Genomic DNA, 20,297 nt, shown 5'->3' with positions numbered 1-20,297 from the left:
TTGCTCTGGTGCTTCGCAACATAATGATGAGTGGAAAGTTTGTCAATTTTTGAAATCAGATCTTCAATAAAATCCTAGGTGGTCATCTGCTTGGTTTCTAATGTATCTCTATCAGTGTGCACCCACTGTTTGAACTCAATGGTATCATTTGGATCACTGTCTTCAAAACTACTTTCTAAAAACTGTTCCAGTAGTTCTTTTCGCGGACAGATTTCACAGCGATGAAGGATGCTGTCTTTGGATTCCAAATCACACACTGTTTTAGCAGTCAGACTCTGATAATCTTCTTTAATTGGAGTCTTGCAAGCATCAGTTTCATATTTTGATGTAAAGTGCAAACATAGACTGAGTGGGTTCCTGCAGCACCCACAGTGATGCACCATTTTGGCCTCAATTCGCAAAATTTGGAAAATCCAATTTCAGGCCCATGCTGAAGTCGATATGCAGCAATCATTTCTTTCAAATTATTCAGAAGAAGGTATTTTTGCATCAAAACTTTCTTTCCTTCTATTCTAATTGACACACAGTCTTTTTTACCTGGACAAATTCGGCTAAATTCTTCATTCTGAAAAAATGTTACCACTCTTTCTTTTACGGCATTTGGAATCTTCTTGCCACACTTGTTCTTGGGCAGAGCTAATACACCATTTTCTGCCTGTAACTTCTTAGCTGCTTTTACCATCCTCTCTGAAACACCAAATTCTTGCATTGTCTCTTTTATAGTCCAGCTTTGTGGTACTAATGTCAGTATTTGCAATTTTTCAGGCTGCCTTGACAACTGCAACTTCTCTTTCAATTCTTTAATCAGCTGCTTATAATCTTCACAATCAGGACATGTCTTGTGATTGTACTAGGTGTTTGAAGATCTTTTGGGGCGAATCCTCCAGCAGCAGCATTGTTATTCACAATTGCCTCTTGAGCTTCGCTTATTTTTTGTTTTGCATGACCTGTCACATGCCTTTTTGATGCTCTCTGAAATTTTATAGGGGAGGCCCGAAAAGCAGTTAGACTTGAATCGATTAATACTTCTGGATATGCTTCGTCTTCTGACTGGTTTGAAGTTGATTGTGATTTTTCTGCTTTCTTTTGTAAAAATTGTTTTTTGCAAGTTGGACAGATCTTCTGACCAGGTTTCACATTGCTCTTAGTCACGGCTTGCAATTGTTTTGTTGTTTCAACGTTGACAATCCATAAACCCTTTTTAACAGAATGGTTCTTTGCACCAAAAGGATTACAAGATCTCTGTAGAAAGCCATATTTGTCCACAAGTATTGCTTTGTGATGAAAGAATATTTATGCATTTTCAGTAAGGCATATCTCACTTCTTTGGTTTAGTAATTCCTGTTGCTCTTCTGAAAATTCTTTGATTAGAATGAAGCCTTGTTGATGTGTGTATGTTTTCAGATGACATGCAGAATTATCTGCAAGGCCAATGAAACATGGTACTGAAACCTCGTTGATATCCATTGCACTACAATTAAATTTAAGTGCCCATTTGCTGTTTGTATCAATATTAGATAAAGCAGAAGTGATGTATATTTCCAACTGAAAAATATTAAACAATCATAGATAAAGGGAATTTCCTTGAGAATACAACAGAAAAAAATTAAATAACCTGATAAATATTTCTAAAGAGTCACCCTGTATCTTGAAATAATTTTTACTAACCGAAAAAAAGATGTTTATCCAGTAATGACAACACACTTCACATCATTTAAAAAGGCACACACAACATCAGAACACACTTCACTACACAACAGTGTGCTTCAGACTGATTGTTGAAGCATGTTACCAAACTCTACTGTTGACACTAAACTGTTTCCAAAATAAAAACAACTTTTTCTGATCAAACAAGGTAAGCTCTTTTCAGTGGAGCCGAGAAAAATTTGAGTGATCCCTTTTGCGATATGACCTTTTTGAAAGTGAGCCAAAATTGACTGATTAAATTTTTTTAGCACACTTGGAATTTCGATAACTCGGTTATTATTTGAGCAATTTGGGTACCACTTGCAGAGCTTTATGACATGCTGGCAGGCTGCAGATAACTAAAGTATTAGCTTCAGAAAATTACTCTTTCAGTAGATACAAGGCAATAAAGTATAGCCCAAATTTGGTACGACAAGATTGCACACTATGATGAATTTACCGTAGTTTGACCTTTTGTACTACCCAAAAAGTTGAAGAGGATCACAAAGTTTCAGCACAACAAGTCTCTTAGATCCTGAACAATGGTAAAACAAAGCTGATCATTTATTCATTTCAGTTGAAATGTCAAAAAACAAGCCTTTATGGAAAGGTGGCTAGTGGCCCCACCATACTACTTATGAAGCTGTAATTTGGCAGTGCTTCATGTAAGGTCTAGATGTACATCCTGTAAAAATTTCATTGAAATTGGAGATGGTCGAGTGGGGTCCTTCAGGCCACTTGCCATGGAATGACCCATTTGCAAGTTCAGTGCAATGCTACACAACACTAGTCATTTGCTGTTGTTATGACCACTCTCTGTATACTCACCACTCTACTTGCAGACAGTGCACAGGCCTTCTTAACCTAGATGACATTGCCATAGCCCACTACTATCCCTGATACAGGTATTTCTCTGGACCCCCTCCACCCAGTCACATTGGAATATCAGGAAAGGAGGCAAAGGTCATTTGGCCAAGGAGGCTATCAAAAAGGATATCTTAAAATTGGAGACACGAGGTCCGGACTTTTGGATGTCCTATCCTAATGATAGCAAGTGTCCTGGCATAGGAAGTGATATGCTGTAGCTGCCACCAAGCAGCTAAGTACCGTAAAGAAACCCATGCATGGATGTTTTTGTTCAGAAAACCTGACTTCACATTACCCTCACAAGAATATCCTATTCTTAAAAAAGCCATTCCACATTATTGCAGTTATAGTACTAATTTATCAGTGGCAGACATTTTAAGGAAGTGTCCGACTCCATTAAATATGATAAAGCAAACCTAGAAGCTAGCTGACTTACCTTCAGTTTTACTTGGTAACATCCAAGCAGCAAAACTAATTTTACATTTTGTATGGCAGTGTGGGTTGTGTGATTGTATCTGGAGGCCAGGCAATATGGTGTTGCCTGCCTGAGAGTTGGGGTCTGGTTTCCTCCTGCCATAATCTCATCCCCCGACGGCCTGTGGCTACCTATGGCTGGCCGGCAGACCTGACTTTGTAACGTTTTGATTTGTTTGTGTTTCTGCATCCATTGTTAGTCCAATGGTCTTCCCTCACTTCTTTGTTCAATTTTATTGATCTCTTGACAGTGCCATTAGATTTATAAAATTTACTCTGTTATATGTTACCATTTAAGTTGACAATATACAATTCTAGTTTCAACAGTAGTTTGGAACTTCTTGTATATCCATTCTTTTTCACTTGCAGAAAAGTCACACTGTTCAGCTGACAAAATGTTTTTGTGTTCATCGGGGGCATGTATTCTGAGAAGATACGTGTGTGATGGTCGAATTGATTGCAAGGATGGAGCTGATGAGTCACCACTTCATTGTGGTCAGTATACTTACATAATCAATTATAGAATGTGAAAACAACATTTTTTTTCTTTTATAAACCATTGGTTTTGTCAATAAATCCATTAGATTTAGATATTGAAAGAAGATGGACAAAGTTCACACACAGAAAATGTAATTCAAATGCAGTTATCCTAAGTTAGCTGATTTACGGTGAGACACACATTATGATTACTTGTGATAAAACTGATTGGGCAAGTACAAAGTGACTTTGGTGCTTAAGTCACCTTATGGTGGAATATGTTTTGCCAAAACATTTTGTCGAACCCTGTTGCAGAATAAATTGCAGTCCTCCTCTACCCTTCAGATTTTGGAACTCTTGGACATTGTGATTTTTAAAACAGATGTTTAGCAATGTGATTTTAAAATACCGTAAGCAATGTTTGCAGTTTACTGTTGACGGAATGTGGAATGTAGTTTATTTGTCTCGTAATGTACAGTTACAAATCAAAGATTTTTGTACTGAAGACATGTCAGATTACTTTTAAAAAATAAGGTTATAATAATTAACATTTTTCAGCAGGCATATCTACATTTTTACACATCAACAATTTAACAATAACATATATAACACTTGTGGTCTTTTTGCAGCTTGCAGTACAATTTATATGCTACATTAACAATTTATTATACAATACATAATCTTTATTGTTTCTTTTCTTTTCAAATTGCCAAACAGTCCTGCATGAATTCTTCAATTGAATGATAACATTTTCCCAGTAGTGTATTAAATAACAATATTTTTAGTGGGTCAAACTGCATATTTAACAGATTTGTGTTATTTAATTTATTGTAAATTTTTAATCCCATGTACAATGGTGTTTAAGCATAATTTTTTTAATTATGAGAGGGAAGTTGGAAGCTGTGTCTGTGACAAGTACTGTAACTGTGGTTGAAATGAAAATTGTCAAGTGAGTTTTGATTTTTATATATGAAAATAAAAGTTTCGTAGATGTACAGAGAAGAAATGGTTAGTATTTTTAATTTTTTAAATAATGGGTGACATGATGTTCTTTTTTGGACTAAGCACACGTTACTCATGATTCTGTTTTGAAGTGTAAGTAATCTTGGGCAGTTTATAAAGTTTCCCCAGAAAATTATTCCATATTGAATTATAGTCCCAAAGTAGCTGTGGTAGACGACTATCTTCCTGGTGTCCATAAGGGTGGAACCAGATAAGACATTCATCGCATAAGCTAGTCTGTTTAGTTTGTTTGCTAAGAAGTCTACATGCGCCTTCCAATTTAAACTTTTGTCAAGGTTTGGACCTAGAAATTTTACGTAACTTGCTTCAGTCATTTCCTGATTGTCGTGCACTATTTGCATGGGAGATGCTGCTAATGTTAAGCACTGAACTGCACTAATTGTATTTTTGTGACATCGAGTTTTAATCCACTGTGCTGAAACCATAATTCTAAGTTCCCCATTATATTTTCCACAGTATTGTGAATTTGTTCTAAATTGTCATTTTCAATTAAAACCGAGGTGTCATCTTGAATAAAACTGAGTGAACGTCAATGTTTAAAGGTAAATCATTTATTTACAGTGGAAAAATATAAGGTCCTAAAATTGAGTCCTGTGAAACCCTTGTGCAAATCTTTGTCCAGTCCGAGAGTGATTTTTTTCTGTTTGAATTTAGAGTAACTATCTGTTATCTTTCTGACAAATAAGATTTGAACCACTGCAATGCCCTATCCGTGATCCCAGTGTGAAAGTAGTAAGTGACTGACTGAGTCAGAAGCTTTGGTCACATCACAAAAAATACATGTGACCTTCTTACCCTTGTCTAAAGCAGAGCTTATCTTTTCAGTGAGTTCCCTGATAGTGTTGATTGTTTTTTTCCCCCTTTTGAAATCCAGACTGATTTGGTTGTTGAATCAGTACCGTTGTGGACTAGCAGCGTTTACTGCAGGCTGCTGTTGGATCTGAAATTTTTACACTAATCAGCTGTGTACTGCAGAATAGAAATACAATTGATCATTTCATGCAGCAAGTTCTCATATACATAAAGAGTCTATATTTGTAGATGCATGTCTGTTTTTTTATCACAGTTGGCCACAAAAATGTTGCTGGCATAATTATAGTTTTTGAAGTTACTTTATTTTTAAACTTGAAGGTGCTGATGAATGTAATGTGGGGGTAAGAATGTAGGAAATCAGTTTTAATAAATACACTTATCAGGTTTGCAGCTGCATAATACTGTGTAAGTCCCACAAGTTTTTCTTAGAGGCATCTGTTTGGTATCTTCAATTGGTTGTAGAAGTAACATTTTAACAGTGTCTGATGTTGATATAAAGTAAATTGGTTGTACCATTCTCCCCTTCCCCTCCCCTTTTTTCACAAACTTTCTTTATGGCTCCTGTTGATAATAAAATAAGATCAACTGATATGTGATCAGGATTCAGAGTGAGTTCTTTAAATAATCACCTTTCTTAATTTTGTGTATGTACCTTGTTACTTGTGATACTGCAGGTCCCGATCCTTGTGAGGGTAGACAACAGTGTGATGATGGTCGATGCATACCTAGTTCATGGTGTTGTGATGAATATCAAGATCCAAACTGTACTGTTAGCATCAAGCCCTCATGTTGTCCAAAGACCAGTAAGTAAATATGCTTAGAACAAATGTTGGGGCTGGCCGGTGTGGCCGAGCGGTTCTAGGAGCTTCAGTCTGGAACCACTCGACCGCTACGGTTGCAGGTTCGAATCCTGCCTCGGGCATGGATGTGTGTGATGTCCTTAGGTTAGTTAGGTTTAAGTAGTTCTAAGTTCTAGGGGACTGATGACTGCAGATGTTAAGTCCTATAGTGCTCAGAGCCATTTGAGCCATTTTTGAACAAATGTTGAAGATACTGTATGTGTGTCTCTTTCCTATCATGAACTGATGATACCTTCCACATCATTTCTTTATTATTCCCATTACCATGTTTCCTCATTCCTAGTTTCTGCTATATTGTCCTGTCGTGGATGGTCCTGCTTATCCCCATTGATTGCATTATATGTGCCACTGACAGTCCTACTTGTATGATTTTTGAAAATATATATTTAATATACAGGATGTACATTAAGTCTGGGAACACTTCAAGTCTGGGAACACTTTCAGTTATTTTTTGCACAAGAGCTAAACACTGTACAGATGTCATACATATTGTATTTTGAAGAGAAACTCTTAAAGTTTTTTTTTTACAAACATTCGATATGCGAAACATGAGTGACCCGGCAGACGTCAGTACGGTAATCAAATTATTGCCATATCCGTACGAGCATGGCATCGTCGACTGTGACAGTCACTTCCCGTATTCTCTCCTGGAGCCCTGTTACATCACGCGGTGGAGGCGGTATATACATCAGACAGAAAAAAGTCACACGGAGTGAGATCTGGTGATCGGTGAGACCATTTCATGAAACAGCTTGCTCCGCACCTAAACTCACCATGTTTGCGACTAGCGCTGACATTCGGCAGATTACAAAACTGCGCTGTGGCGGTATACATGAAAGAAACTTTTATGGTTTCTTTTTAAAATGACATATGTATAATATCTGTACAATGTTTGGTTTTTGTGCAATAAATAATTGAAAGTGTTCCCGGAATTTATTTACAGGAAATCATGATTCCCCACAGTGAAAATCTTGATTCCTGCATTCCTTAGTTTTCTCATGCCTACAAATGTGATACACAGCCACAATTACAGGTACAGTCTGAATCTAACAATTGAATGGGCTAAATTTTACCTAACCTAATTTACCCTATAATGAAATTTTGAAAAGTTGAATAATGACAAAAAAACCTTTATTATACCTGCTATGGTGTAACAGATATACGTTGTGCAGTTTGGATTACTGCACAAGTAAAATTGACAGTTCACAAAAACCAATCTTTGACAGTTCACAAAAACCAATCTGTGCCTAGCTGTCATGTCATAGAAAGCAAGCCAAGAGAGTTACCCATAGAGTCTGCGTCATGCTAAGTCCTTCAGCCATAGTGTAGTTAGCTATTCTGAGAATATTGAAGGAGAAGGCCATGATCACAGGTTATTGACCTCCCTGTTAGATGACCAGATGTAGGTAGCATCCCTCCCCACTTTAATTGCCCTGTAGAACTGGATGTGTCCCAGTTGGTAGTGGTATTGTTGTAACAGCAGGGGACAGATGTTGATTGGCAGCTCATAAGGTGTTTGATGGTCATCTTTAAATTCATTGGTATTGGTGGTTGCCAATCTGTAATTACACGGTCCTCTGCTTGCTGCAGGGGCACTGTCTTGATGCTGGAGCTGGGTGGTGTTTGGGTTTCTGCCTCCCTGCTTGGAGTCATATGTGCTGGAGATGGAAAAGGACCCCACTCCATGGTGGACCAACTTTGACATTGACGGTCCAGCAGATGTCATCTTACACAATATGGCATCTAAAGTTATGCTGAGCCGATTCTGGGGATGGTGGTGGTTGCCTCAGTGTAGAATCTGCTGGTGTCTGTGTGTAGCTGGTTTGTTTGCCATACCAGCATGGTGCCATTAGCTTCCCCTGAGTGACTCTAATGATGCTGGGTAGCTGTACAGGTACCCTTCCAAGGACGCGAGCCCTGACCTCTACCCACAGAGAGTAGTAGGGGTGGTGGCTGCACTGATCCGGGTGTTCGTTGGTCGCAGGAGGTCCAAGATTGTCTGCTGTTAGTGGCCACTCACCAGGTCTGCCGGAATGTATCTTTGGATTGAGGTGATTCAGTAGTATGGCAGGAATGTGCCATGTCAGTGGCTTTACTTGAGGCTGATGTACTCACATCTGCAACTGAAGGTGTCGACAGTGGTGTGGCTCCACCATTGGAGGCTGGGTGGAACAGTTCTGTTTTTAGGTAGATTATGTCATTCTGAGAACAGAAATGCTGAAACATATGAAAAGGAAATTGAGGGACATTCTCCAAAACTATTTTTTCTGGGGTCTTTTCAGCGGTGAATGTTTTCTGCAAGATGCTGGTACTTTCACTTGCTGTGGTATTAGGTATTCAAATGAAAAAAAAAGGGATTTTGAACAGGCATTGCTGACAGTGAGTCACATCTCTCGTGCGAATGGACTGGTGAAAACTACATGTATGCACTTCCCCTGGCTACTGCACCTTTGGTCAGACTTTGAATTGTTGCCGTGGTGCTGACTGATTTTATATGCGGGAGTGGGATGTGTATTTTATGTCATCATGGATGCCGGGTCAGTAGACATGCTAACTTGTGAGCACATTTGTGCATGTCTTCCCATCCTCTAGTACTCTGCGTGCAAGAGGTTTATGACACGCTCGGCACTCATCATCATCATCATCATCATCATCATCATCATCGTTGTTGTCTATTGTCAGCATCAATAGCCCATGTACTGTGTGGATATGGATCCTGTTCTTAAAAGAAAAATAGGTATGGAGCTCCTCAAGGGAATTGGGTGGGAGACGTTCCTTTAAGAAAGCAATTAGCCACTTTTTATGTGTGTTCGTTTATCCCAATGTCCTTTTGTCCATCTTCCTTTAATGTAACACAAGTTTAGATCTTCATTTGCACAGCAGACTGAAGATGGTGCTTTAACTTCTGAAAGGCATCCCAACACTGCTGAGACCACTCATATTTTGCAACTTGCTTATGTAAATTATTGAATGGTCTGGTGATCAAGGCAGCTTTTGGAATGAGTTTGGCACACTTATTGACTTTGCCAAGAAATGACTGAAGGTCGTTTAAGTTAGTAGACATTAGATTTTTTTCAATGGTTTTCAAATTTTTTCAATGGCTTTCAGTTTTTTTAAAAGCTGTTACATGTTGCTTGGGTTATTTGCAATTCCTTTTGACTCAGTATTAGAGCTGTAAAAATAATGACTAAATTTTGTACCTTATGTATTAAGTATTGTTCAGGTACATACCTGTTACAAAGTATTCTCTACTTGTTATATTTATTTCCCTCCCCCACCCCCACCCCCCCTCCAAACACACACACACACACACACTACTCTGAGTATGCTGTTGACACAAATTCCACTTTGTTTGTTTTTTGGTTCTTCTCTGAAAAATCACACAGTCTGCATCATGAGCAGTGCATAACAATTGCACTTCAAAATGAGAAAAAATTCTATGTTAGCTGTATCCTTAACTCAATTCTTAAGTCTGTTGATCTATATTGACCGTTGATCGTACATGAAGAACCATTCACAAAATGGGGGTAACAAATGGTTTGGCTTGGCGGTTGGTTGGTGGGCAAAGGTGCGTACAAATCATACAGTTTCAGTCTATCTTTTACTGTCATAACTGAATTGATGGTTTTTTCTGAGAGTGATGCCTGCTCCCCTGTAAGATATCCTCTTGATGCAGGATAACCTCTTTCAACTTCATCATTTCCATGAGACACAGTTGGGACTACGTTCACCACTTTACTTGTTTGTGGATATTATGGTTCTTCTTTCATACATTTCGTACTGATGACTTGCTTCAATAACTGTCGCATGGAGTTTGTGTTGTACTTGAAGTTATGCTGGTTTCCAATTGGAGTAGATTCCATTTATCCACTAGCAGATCAAAAGCAGTATGCAGCTATAATGCTTTAGAGGCACTTAAATATCAGTGACACTTTCTGCTGATGATCTGTCACAGTTATGAAGACACCAGAAATGTCTCAAATTCCTTGACCCTGCCAAGTTGGCTTTAAGAAGAATCTACAGTAAATCCCGCTTTTACGTTCCCAGAATTTACGTTTTCCCACATTTTACGACATGTTTTATTGTACCTCTCAAATTTCTTATGTCCACAACGTTAATTTGCACCCAATTTCATGTCAACATATTTATAATTTTCCCGCAATTTATGCATTATGAAAAAATGTTTGTGGAGAAAAAAATGACGCTGGCATGATGTTGGCCATACAGTAGTGTTTTAAGTTTCTTCGCACCAGGGTATTCTACTCAGTGGATTTGAAATGATAAACTTATAAAAGTTGAAACAATTCGTACCTTATCTCTCGCTGCTACCAATCTCTACTTAGCTTGATGGCTGATGGGAGTAACTAGGTTCGTTCGAATAAAGATATTACGACCAGTCACAACTATTTCCAGACTGACTCTACAGTGCAAACGGAGTTTCGTGATTGTTGTGATCATCGTGACACATTTGTTGAAGCATATTTAGTGTGTTTCGGCGTTTGACCACTTGTAGTGCTAGTTGATGCCGTCATTCACTTTGAATTACTCAAATGTTTTTAGTTTAAACACAGTGCTGGTAACGTATTTTTTTTTTCATGCTGAGCAAAACTTGTTTCGAGGATTTATTCTTGTTGTCAAATGCATTATTTACATATGAATTTTTTGTGATGATACAAACAAAAAATGTGAGTGGTAATTTGTGTGTGTGTGATTTTCTACGTAACTGAAGAGGCACAGTACCTGATAACCTCAAAAAGAAGACTACAGTACAAGAGACACAGAATAACACATGTTCAAACACCACACAAAATACTAATGTACAGGGTGTCCCATTTATCTTGACCACCCTAAATAACTGTTTGTCCAGATACAAATTACAAAATGTTTCAAGCAAATGCTCTTTAGCCATCAGGGGGACATCAGTCGGCATGATTGCCTTCGTTGTAGCTTTTGTTTTTTATAAAGATATGAACAGCGGTATGACTTTTTTAAATGGCACCTTGTATTTTTTGTTCAGTAATTCATTTCTTTTCCTGAAGACCTATTCAAAAATGTATCACAGTGTACCATTCACTGAAACACAACATTATTAATTACATAACACAACATTGACTTTGAACCCGGGATCACAAACTCGTCCACTTGCTGGAGTTGCCCCAGGGAGGGTGGGTGGGTGGGTGAGTGTGGGGGGGGGGGGAATGGAAACCAAGTAAAAATATAACATAAAATTGACTATGACTCTCCTGTACCATTGCCCAGGAGTAGAACATTCAAAGGTGCTCAAAGTGGTGACCCAGGACACCGATACATTGGTGCACTTGTTGACTGAAATAATTATTTACTGCTTCCAGTGTTGCCTGCTGAAGCGAATTACAAGCAAGCACAACAAGTTCCTGCATGTCCTCTGGAGTTGTTGGAATATCGCGATAGACAACGTCTTTAATGCATCCCCAAAGGAAAAAGTCCAGAGGATTTAAATTGGGGGACGTAGCAGGCCAAGTAACTGTTCCTCCTCGACCAACACATCTGGCAGGATACCTTCGGTTGAGAACACGACGTGCACACAAGGCATTATATGCTGGACATCCATCGTGTTGATACCACATAAGCATTCTGGTTCTTAGGGGAACTTTATACAGAAGAGGAGGAAGAATTTGTCTGAGGAAGTTGGCATATGCTGTGCCATTTAGACTACCATTGATGAAATAGAGGCCAATAATTGTAGTACCAAGGGTCCCACACCAGACATTATCTCTTCATTGATGCTGATGTTCTACCAGTTTAAACCATCATGGATTGTCGCTGAACCATTAATGCATGTTCCTTGTATTTACATGTCCTTTGAGAAGGAACAGTCATCAGTAAACAGAACATTGGAGATGAAGTTTCTCTTTGGCGAGGATTTGCTGCTGTGCCTACTGACAGAACTGTACCCGATTCTGGAAATCATTCCCATGCAATTCTTGATGTAGGTGTACATGATAATTATGGAAATGGTGCAGAATATCGCTCTCTGTACAGTTCCGCTGTCTGCGTAGCATTTCACCTACCTCTAACATCAACAATAAAAGAAATGTTATGTCAATGCAGTTTGTAGGAAGGACAGCCTTTATTGTATGCTTACTCTACACAACAGTATTTAAAATGGCATCATTCCATGTCAAGTGTCCCAGTTTAGAAGATGATCCCAGCTCGATCATCTTCAGAGGACCCTACATGAACTTATGCAAAGTTTCAAGCTCACCTGTAACTTGGTTGAGGTGCTAGAGCCATTTTTGTGAAGACCACTTTTACAGTGACCGAAAAGTTGTGAAGAAAATGTCAAGTTTGGCATTCAACTGTTCCTAATGTGAAAGAGCTAGACTCTTGCTTCTGGGTATAGTGCTAGAACTTTGTGTGCTATACACACAAATGTTGCAAGTGGAGTTCAGAAAGCAAAGCATTTGGCATAATCTCAGTTCGAAGTGGGCAATAAATCATGTTGCGAGAAATTTTCCCCATAGTTTAACGAGGCATAAATAGTGGAGAAAGTGTGCTATGGACCTGGTCTTTTGCCAAACTACTGTCTGTCTGGGTGTTTAGTATATCACAAATTGTGGCCTGGCTTGTGTGTTTAATTACTGTGCTATCATCCAGTAAATTTGCTAAGAAACAGGAATGTATCAAAATATACCCGTGTTCAAAGTTATGTATCTCAAAATGGACACCTACCACATTACATTCATTAACACCATTCACAGAGCACATTTCATTCTATTAGAAAAACTTATTTTCATTTTGATGTCTCTTTGGGCAAGGTGCAAAAAATTCGCCTAAACTATTGGCTTTTTTGGTAATTCGGAAAATTGTTGCGTTGGTCCATGGGGCTGTGCCACTACCAATATCAAAACTGGTGATCCCATCAGCAAGGGGCCACGCCCGATACCATATTTACTCGAATCTAAGCCGCACTCGAATCTAAGCTGCACCTGAAAAATGAGACTCTAAATCAAGGGAAGAAAAAAATTCCCGAATCTAAGCCGCACCTGAAATTTGAGACTTGAAATTCAAGGGGAGAGAAAAGTTTTAGTCCGCATCTCCAAATCGAAACAAAGTTGGTCCATTGTAATATGAGACACAATTTAGGTCGAATAAATGACGTTACAGCTACAGTAGTTTGGTTCGAGTCGTAAGCTTAGCAGTTAAGCTTTACCAGATGGCCATTGCTATGCATCAGGCGCTCCGTCTGTATTTATACGGGTACCCTTCCTTTTTCACGTGCTTAGTCTGGTTTGAATTGATTGCTCATTTTTCTTTGATCTGATAAGCGCCGTTTTCTTTGTTATAGGTGTTTACGTCACTCTAAGCTAAAAATGCATTACTGTACTGTGTCATGCATTGTTTGTCGCATTCTGATGATGAGTGTTTACGACCTGTCGCCGCTCGCGGCATGGCTTGCTTTTGTGCGCGCCACCGCTGCTTACAATTTGTTTTTAAAAAGAGAGGAATCTACTCATTAGCGAAACAATGGCAAGAGACTGCTATTTGTTGTTACTTACACTTCTGCTTTCTGTGATAATGATCAACAAGAACCAAATAACAGACTGCGTATGATAGATGTTCTGAACGAGAGTTTAGCGAAAATTTTTCTCCGTTTGAAAAATCTTTGCAGGCGAGGCTCTTTAGTACATTACATTTTGCACAGAAATTAGAGTCATCTTAGGTTTACAAATCTAATCAATTGCTGTGCTCCATTTCTGACTGAATCACTATTAGGCATAAGAATAATACAAATATGAACATGACATGATATGTATATTCTTCCGTGTTTGCTGTTGTCTCGCTCTAGTTTCGTAGTTTATTAGGCAGACAGGATTTAAATGAGATAGCAGCAAACACGAAACAATAATGGCAAAATGTTTATATTCGTATTATTCTTATGGTGAAGAGAATACTGCATGTGATTCACAATTCATATAAGTTCCTGTTTGCAACCATCTCTTCTCACAGGTAGGAAAAAATTCAGAACGTAGAGTTGGCCATCTATCCAGTCGGATTTTCCTAGTACATTGAAATGCTGCTACATTCGAAGATGAACAATACGGAATTTGTATTTACTTCGTTGGATAATGTATGAAAATGCAGTGGTCGAAACTCGGGGCGGAGAAAAAAACTCATCTTCAACCTTTTTTTAAATTTATTTACTGACGTGACGCAGAGGATTTGGTGCCAGTATTTATTTTTGTGCCTACAAAGCATGGCCCAGCGTCCTTTTAGACTTGTCGGAGTACCGGAGGAGCTGCCCTCCTGCGTTTGTTTTTACCTCCTTATTTTATGATATTTTAAACCAGCATCCCGACCATGTACCAGTATTTACGGATGGCTCTAAACAGGGGGACTCTGTTGGTTGTGCTGTTGTTTTCCCTGATCGAGTCGTCAAGTTACGGCTTCCTGCGGCGTTTACCATCTTTGATGCGGAATTGTTTGCGATCTTGCGGGCATTGGAGCAGATGAGATGTGTTCCCAGTCGTCAGTTCCTCATCTGTTCTGACTCCCTGAGTGCCCTTCAGACCATGCAACACTTGTACCCAGCGGATACGGTCGTCCAGAACATCCATGATGCCCTACTCCACCTGCAACGGCAGGGGAAGGTGGTTTCCTTCTGCTGGGTGCCGGGGCACGTAGGTATTAGGGGAAACGAACTGGCGGATGTGGCTGCCAAAGATGCGTGTTCCCTCCCTCACGTTGTTGCATGTGCTGCCCCCCTCCATGCTGTTACCTCCCTCCTGCGTTTTCGCGTTATGCGTCAGTGGGAAGAGGAGTGGCTGGCAGTCGGTGAAAATAAGCTGCGTCTGATCAAGGCCACCACGCGGCCATGGCGTACGTCCTACCAGTCATGCAGGCGGGATGAGGTTCTCCTCACTCGCCTTCGCATCGGGCACAGTCCCTTCACGCATGGCTTTTTACTCCGGCGGGAGGACCCCCCAATCTGCAGTGCTTGTGGCGTCCAGATTACTGTCCGCCACATTTTACTTGAGTGTCTTTTATTCTCTGACCAGAGGGCGGTGGTTTCTTTGCCACCGGATTTGCCCTCTATTTTACAAGATGACGCAACTGCTGTAGTTAAGGTCTTACGGTTTTGCGTCCTGTCCAATTTGTTGCCCCGGATTTTAGGGAGAGGGTTTTAATGTGCTGCTGGGTGACTGGCTCACCTAGGTTTTAGGTAAGAGGTCAGCCAGTCACGATTACCTCCTTGTTTCCCTTCGGTTTCTGTTCTCTTTTCCTTGTTTCCCTTCCTTTTTCGTGTGTTCCTTCTCCTCTTGTTTTGCCTCTGTATGTGAGGATTTGAAACTGCGTCCGGTCTGTCTCTTTTAGCCATACTCCTTGTTCGCTGTCCGTCTTAGTCCCTTCCCTGCATGTGTTCCTGCTTTTATGCGTTTGGGCGCTGATGACCCCGCTGTTTAGCGCCCGTAAACCTCAAACACACACACACACACACACACAAAGCATGGCTGTGTAGCGGTACATATATTCGACGGCAGAAGTTAGTTGTGGCGGCACCCACCAACATTTCTCAGAACTTCCGCTCGCTTTTCACTCAATTCTAAGCTGCAGGCGGTTTTTTGGATTACAAAAACCGGAAAAAAAGTGCGGCTTAGATTCGAGTAAATACGGTAGCCATGCAAGGTCAGGTACGGGTGGGTGTCTTTACTGCAGGTTCCCAAGCGTGAAAGTGGGTGTCTAGCAGGTTCCCAAGTCTGAATGTGGGTATCTAGCAGGTTCCCAAGCATTTTTTGGGTCTCTCTGTGGTTCCCAAGACGTAATACAGAATTCTTCAATTGTTAAATGTTTTAAATTTTTCGCTGATGTCCAAAACTATTGCTTCCGGCAAACTGTATTGCCGCCCCATCATTGAGGCAGCTGGGACTGGTATGACTGCAGTTATCTGTTGTTGTGGGATCCAGAATATGTCTCTTCCAGTAGGCCAATGAAATGATTGAGCAGCTCCATGAGGATGCATGAAATTGATCAAGGCATCTTTTTCTTCTCATGAAACTTCACAGATATTTCCTATCCACCATTTTCCATCATAAACGCAAGCGACATACTGACCAGGCTATAGTTCATTAATGGCAGCATGTTTAGTAGCAACTTTAGCATTTCGGTTAACATTTGCTGTAAAGGAAAATGTATCATTTGATACTCTGTGAATCTTAAGTCGCTTTTCATCAGTTGGCACAAAATGGTGATGGTCTCTTGTACCAGACACTATACATCCATCCTTAAAAACATTTCTCTTGATCAGTTTTTGCATCTTCAATAATTTCTTTTTTAATATAAATAAATTCAATGTCATGAACATTTTTTTTTTTTTTGCAATATTCAAACAGATCAGTTGGTGTTAAGATTTGGTTGTCAATTGGGCGTTGAAGGCTAGCTCTTGCTGCTAAACGCTTAACTGCACCCCCAATTCCGTCACACTGTGATTTCCCATGGCTTGTTCCGAAAAACTCTGCAATAATACCAAAATCTTTTTGATGATGGCAAAGATATAGGAAGCTCTTAAAATTTTTGTACTGTGCTGCAGAACCATCTCTAAAATAATAAATATGCTTAATTTCTTTAAAAATGCACTTAAGGGATTTGATCAAGTACATTAAAAACACACGCACTGCAACTGTGTCATGTCGGAGGCAATCACTGATTATGCAGTAGCTGACACTCTTTAGGTCTTCATTACCTTTGTAGTAAATGACAAATGGATGTATTGTAGCTTGACTATTTTCCCAATGGAATCCCTGTACTGCGAAATCCATTAATATAATCAAGTCTTATGGTTTAAGACCTTCTTTAGTGAACTGCAAATGCTTGCTCTGATGTTTTGCAATGTAGTGGTGAGTAGAAAAGGCCAACAGTTTTGTAACTAATAGTTCAATGAATTCAACTGTCATTTCTCTGGTTTCAAGTGTATCTCTATCAGTGTGAGTCCATTGTTTGAACTGAATTGTATCCTCAGGATCAATACCTGCAAAAGCGCTTTCCAAATTTTCATTTAGAGCTTCTGTTCCTGGTTATACTTCACAGCGATGAAACATGCAATCCTCTGTTTCCAAATTACAGACAATTTTGCTCAGTAAAATTTTGTGGTCTTCTTTTATTGGGCTATATGCCAACATTAGTTTCACATTTTGATGTATTGTGCAGACACAAACTGAATGTGAACCAGCTGTGCCTACAGTCACACACCACTTTGGCCTTAATTCACAAAATTTGGAAAATCCAATTTCCTGCCCATTTTTATTGCGGTACGCAACAAACATTTCTTTTAAGTTGCTCAGCAATAAGTATTTCTGTTTTTTAACCTTTTCTCCATCTGTCCGAACAGTAATACAGTCCTTTTTTCCTGGACAAACCCGACTAAACTCTTCATCATAAAAATGTTCTATGACACTTGCCTTCACATCCTCAGAAAGCTTTTTCCCACATTTACGTTTGGCTGTGCCAATATTCCCTGTTCACCTTTTAACTTTCTGTCCTTCCTTACCATTCTTTCTGAAACACAAAATTCTTCCATAGTCTTTTTGATAGACCAGCTTTGGGGAACAAAGATCAAAATTTGAATTTTCTCATTATTATTTCATATATGTATATTTTTCTTTCAATTCTTGGATCAGCTCAATGTAATCTGAACAAGTCGATCATTGCTTGCTTGTGGATGGTTGCTCCAATTCACTGGGATAATGTCCTCCCACTTCTGCAATTTTCTTAATAATTGCACTTCAACTTGATGTATTTTGTGCTTTGCATATCCTGTTGTATCCCTTTCACCAATTCGTTGAAATTTTAATGGTGATATTCCAACAAATGTTAAGCTTGTATTCAAATTGTGACCAACATTAGTCTCATCATCTTCATCTGACTGATATGTAAAGTCCATTTGTGAATATTTCAGTGTATCAAATTCTTTTCTACAGGAAAGGCACATTTTTTGGCTGGTTTAATATCAGACATGGCTATCCTTTTTAGTACGTCAGCTGTTTCTATGTTGATTGAGCGCAAGCTTTTTCGTGCAGTGTGGTTTTTCTTGCCAAATGGGTTGCAGCATGATCTTTGCAAAAATTCAAATCTTTTTAGGAGTAAAGCTTCATGATGGAAGCATAGTTGAGTATTTTCAGTAGAGTGTAAACCACTCTGTCTAGAAAGTAATTCTTGTTGTTCTAACAAAAGTTGCTTTACAGCTTTCAGTCCTTTTAAGGCACTGTATGTCGTTAAATGGCATGGGGAATCAGTATTTCCAAAACTGCATACATTAACTTGATCTTGTTCTTCCATTTTAGCAACAACTTGATATGCTTCAGACCCTAAAATCAAATTGTAGAGTCCTAAATAAAGAAAAGAAATAAAATTAATAAGGATTCAGTTTCCCAAAAATTATGTAGCAGTCTCTAGTACAGTTAAATGGTAAAATTTAGCTATGAACCTGTCACAAACAGGTTTAAAATCACTGAATAAACAGCAAAATGAATATTCAAACAATGAAAACATAATCAACAAAATTGCAAATTTTAGGTGACATTTTTGCACCTTATCCAAAGAGACACCAAAATGAAAATAAGTTTTTCTAATGGAAGGAAATGTGCTCTGTGGAATGGTGTTAATGAATGTAATGTGGTAGGTGCCCATTTTGAGATACATGACTTTGAACACGGGTATATTTTGATACATTCGTGTTTTTTAGCAAATTTACAGGATGGTAGCACAGTAATTAAACACACAAGCCAGGCCACAATTTGTGATATACTAAACACCCAGACAGACAGTAGTTTGGCAAAAGACCAGGTCCATAGCGCACTTTCTCCACTACTTATGCCTCGTTAAACTATGGGGCAAATTTCTCGCAACATGATTTGTTGCCCACTTTGAACTGAGATTATGCCAAATGTATTGCTTTCTGAACTCTACTTGCAACATTTGTGTGTAGAGCACACAAAGTTGTACCACTATACCCAGAAGTAAGAGTCTAGCTCTTTTACACAAAAAAAAAGAAAAGTTGACATGTTCCACATCCACGAGGGCCTCCTCAGCATGGATCTATGGAACGAAAAACTAATCTAATCTAAGGAACAGTGAAATGCCAAACTTGACGATTTCTTCATGAATTTTCGATCTCTGTAAAAGTGGTCTTCAGGAAAATGGCTCTAGCACCTAAACCAAGTTACAGGTGAGCCTGAAACTTTGCATAAGTTCATGTAGGGCCCTAGGATACATCCTGTACATATTTCAGCAAAATTTGAAGATGGTCGAGCTGGGAGCCCTAGGACACTTCACATGGAAGGACCCAAGGTCTAAACTACTGTACTAAATATACATGCACATAAGAAAACAGTATTGCAAGTACTGTTTTGCCAACTTACATTCGCCATAGCTGAGTAGCATTTTTACCTTCTCTTCGTTGGTGAACATTCTGCTCGCACAACTCTTCAACTGACAGTGGTTGATGGTATGACGGCTGTGCATTCTATTTATATTTACATTTGTCCTCTGTCAATGTCAGCACGTGGATGTGTTCCATTATCCTGAGTACGTGCACTAAGCGCTGAGAGTGTCAATGTCAGTGTTGTGCTATAAAATTAATAACGTTGTGTTTCAGTGACAGGTACACTGTGATACATTTTGAGATAGGTCTTTAGGAGAGGAAATGAATTACCGAATAAAAAATACAGGTTGCCATTTAAAAAAGTCATACCACTGTTCATTTCTTTGTAAAAAACAAAGCTACAACGAATGCAATCATGCTGATTGATGTCCCCCTGATGGCTAAAGAAGATTTGCTTGAAACATTTTGTAATTTGCATCTGGACAAACAGTTATGTAGGGTGGTCAAGATAAATGGGACACCCTGTATATATTTGCACTTCACAGTGAGAAAAAATTCTCAAAGCACATCATGCTAAGCATGAAAAAATAAGTAACTAGTTCAGTATTTCATTATTTAAATAATGAATGACAGCTGCAGTCTTTCAAAAACATCAATTATGACATATGAAATTGGGTCAAACATTCCTAATTCCCAGACAGTTATCAGTTCCAGTTACATCAGTGGTTTTTATTAGATAA

General features: G+C 39.1%; 1 protein-coding gene across 1 annotated transcript in view; it reads left to right on the top strand.

Annotated features, from left to right (window-relative positions):
- LOC126203304 (uncharacterized) overlaps nucleotides 1-20,297 on the top strand; it is an 89,444-nt gene that overhangs the window by 16,541 nt on the left and 52,606 nt on the right. Inside the window, exons 4-5 of the mRNA XM_049937565.1 lie at nucleotides 3,397-3,522; nucleotides 6,015-6,143. Coding sequence (XP_049793522.1) covers nucleotides 3,397-3,522; nucleotides 6,015-6,143 — 255 coding nt within the window. The remainder of the gene's footprint in view (nucleotides 1-3,396; nucleotides 3,523-6,014; nucleotides 6,144-20,297) is intronic.

The sequence above is a fragment of the Schistocerca nitens genome, chromosome 9 (assembly GCF_023898315.1).
Source record: "Schistocerca nitens isolate TAMUIC-IGC-003100 chromosome 9, iqSchNite1.1, whole genome shotgun sequence".
NCBI lineage: Eukaryota > Metazoa > Arthropoda > Insecta > Orthoptera > Acrididae > Schistocerca > Schistocerca nitens.
The sequence above is the reverse complement of the archived record's forward strand: the minus strand, read 5'-3'. Positions and strand labels throughout refer to the sequence as shown.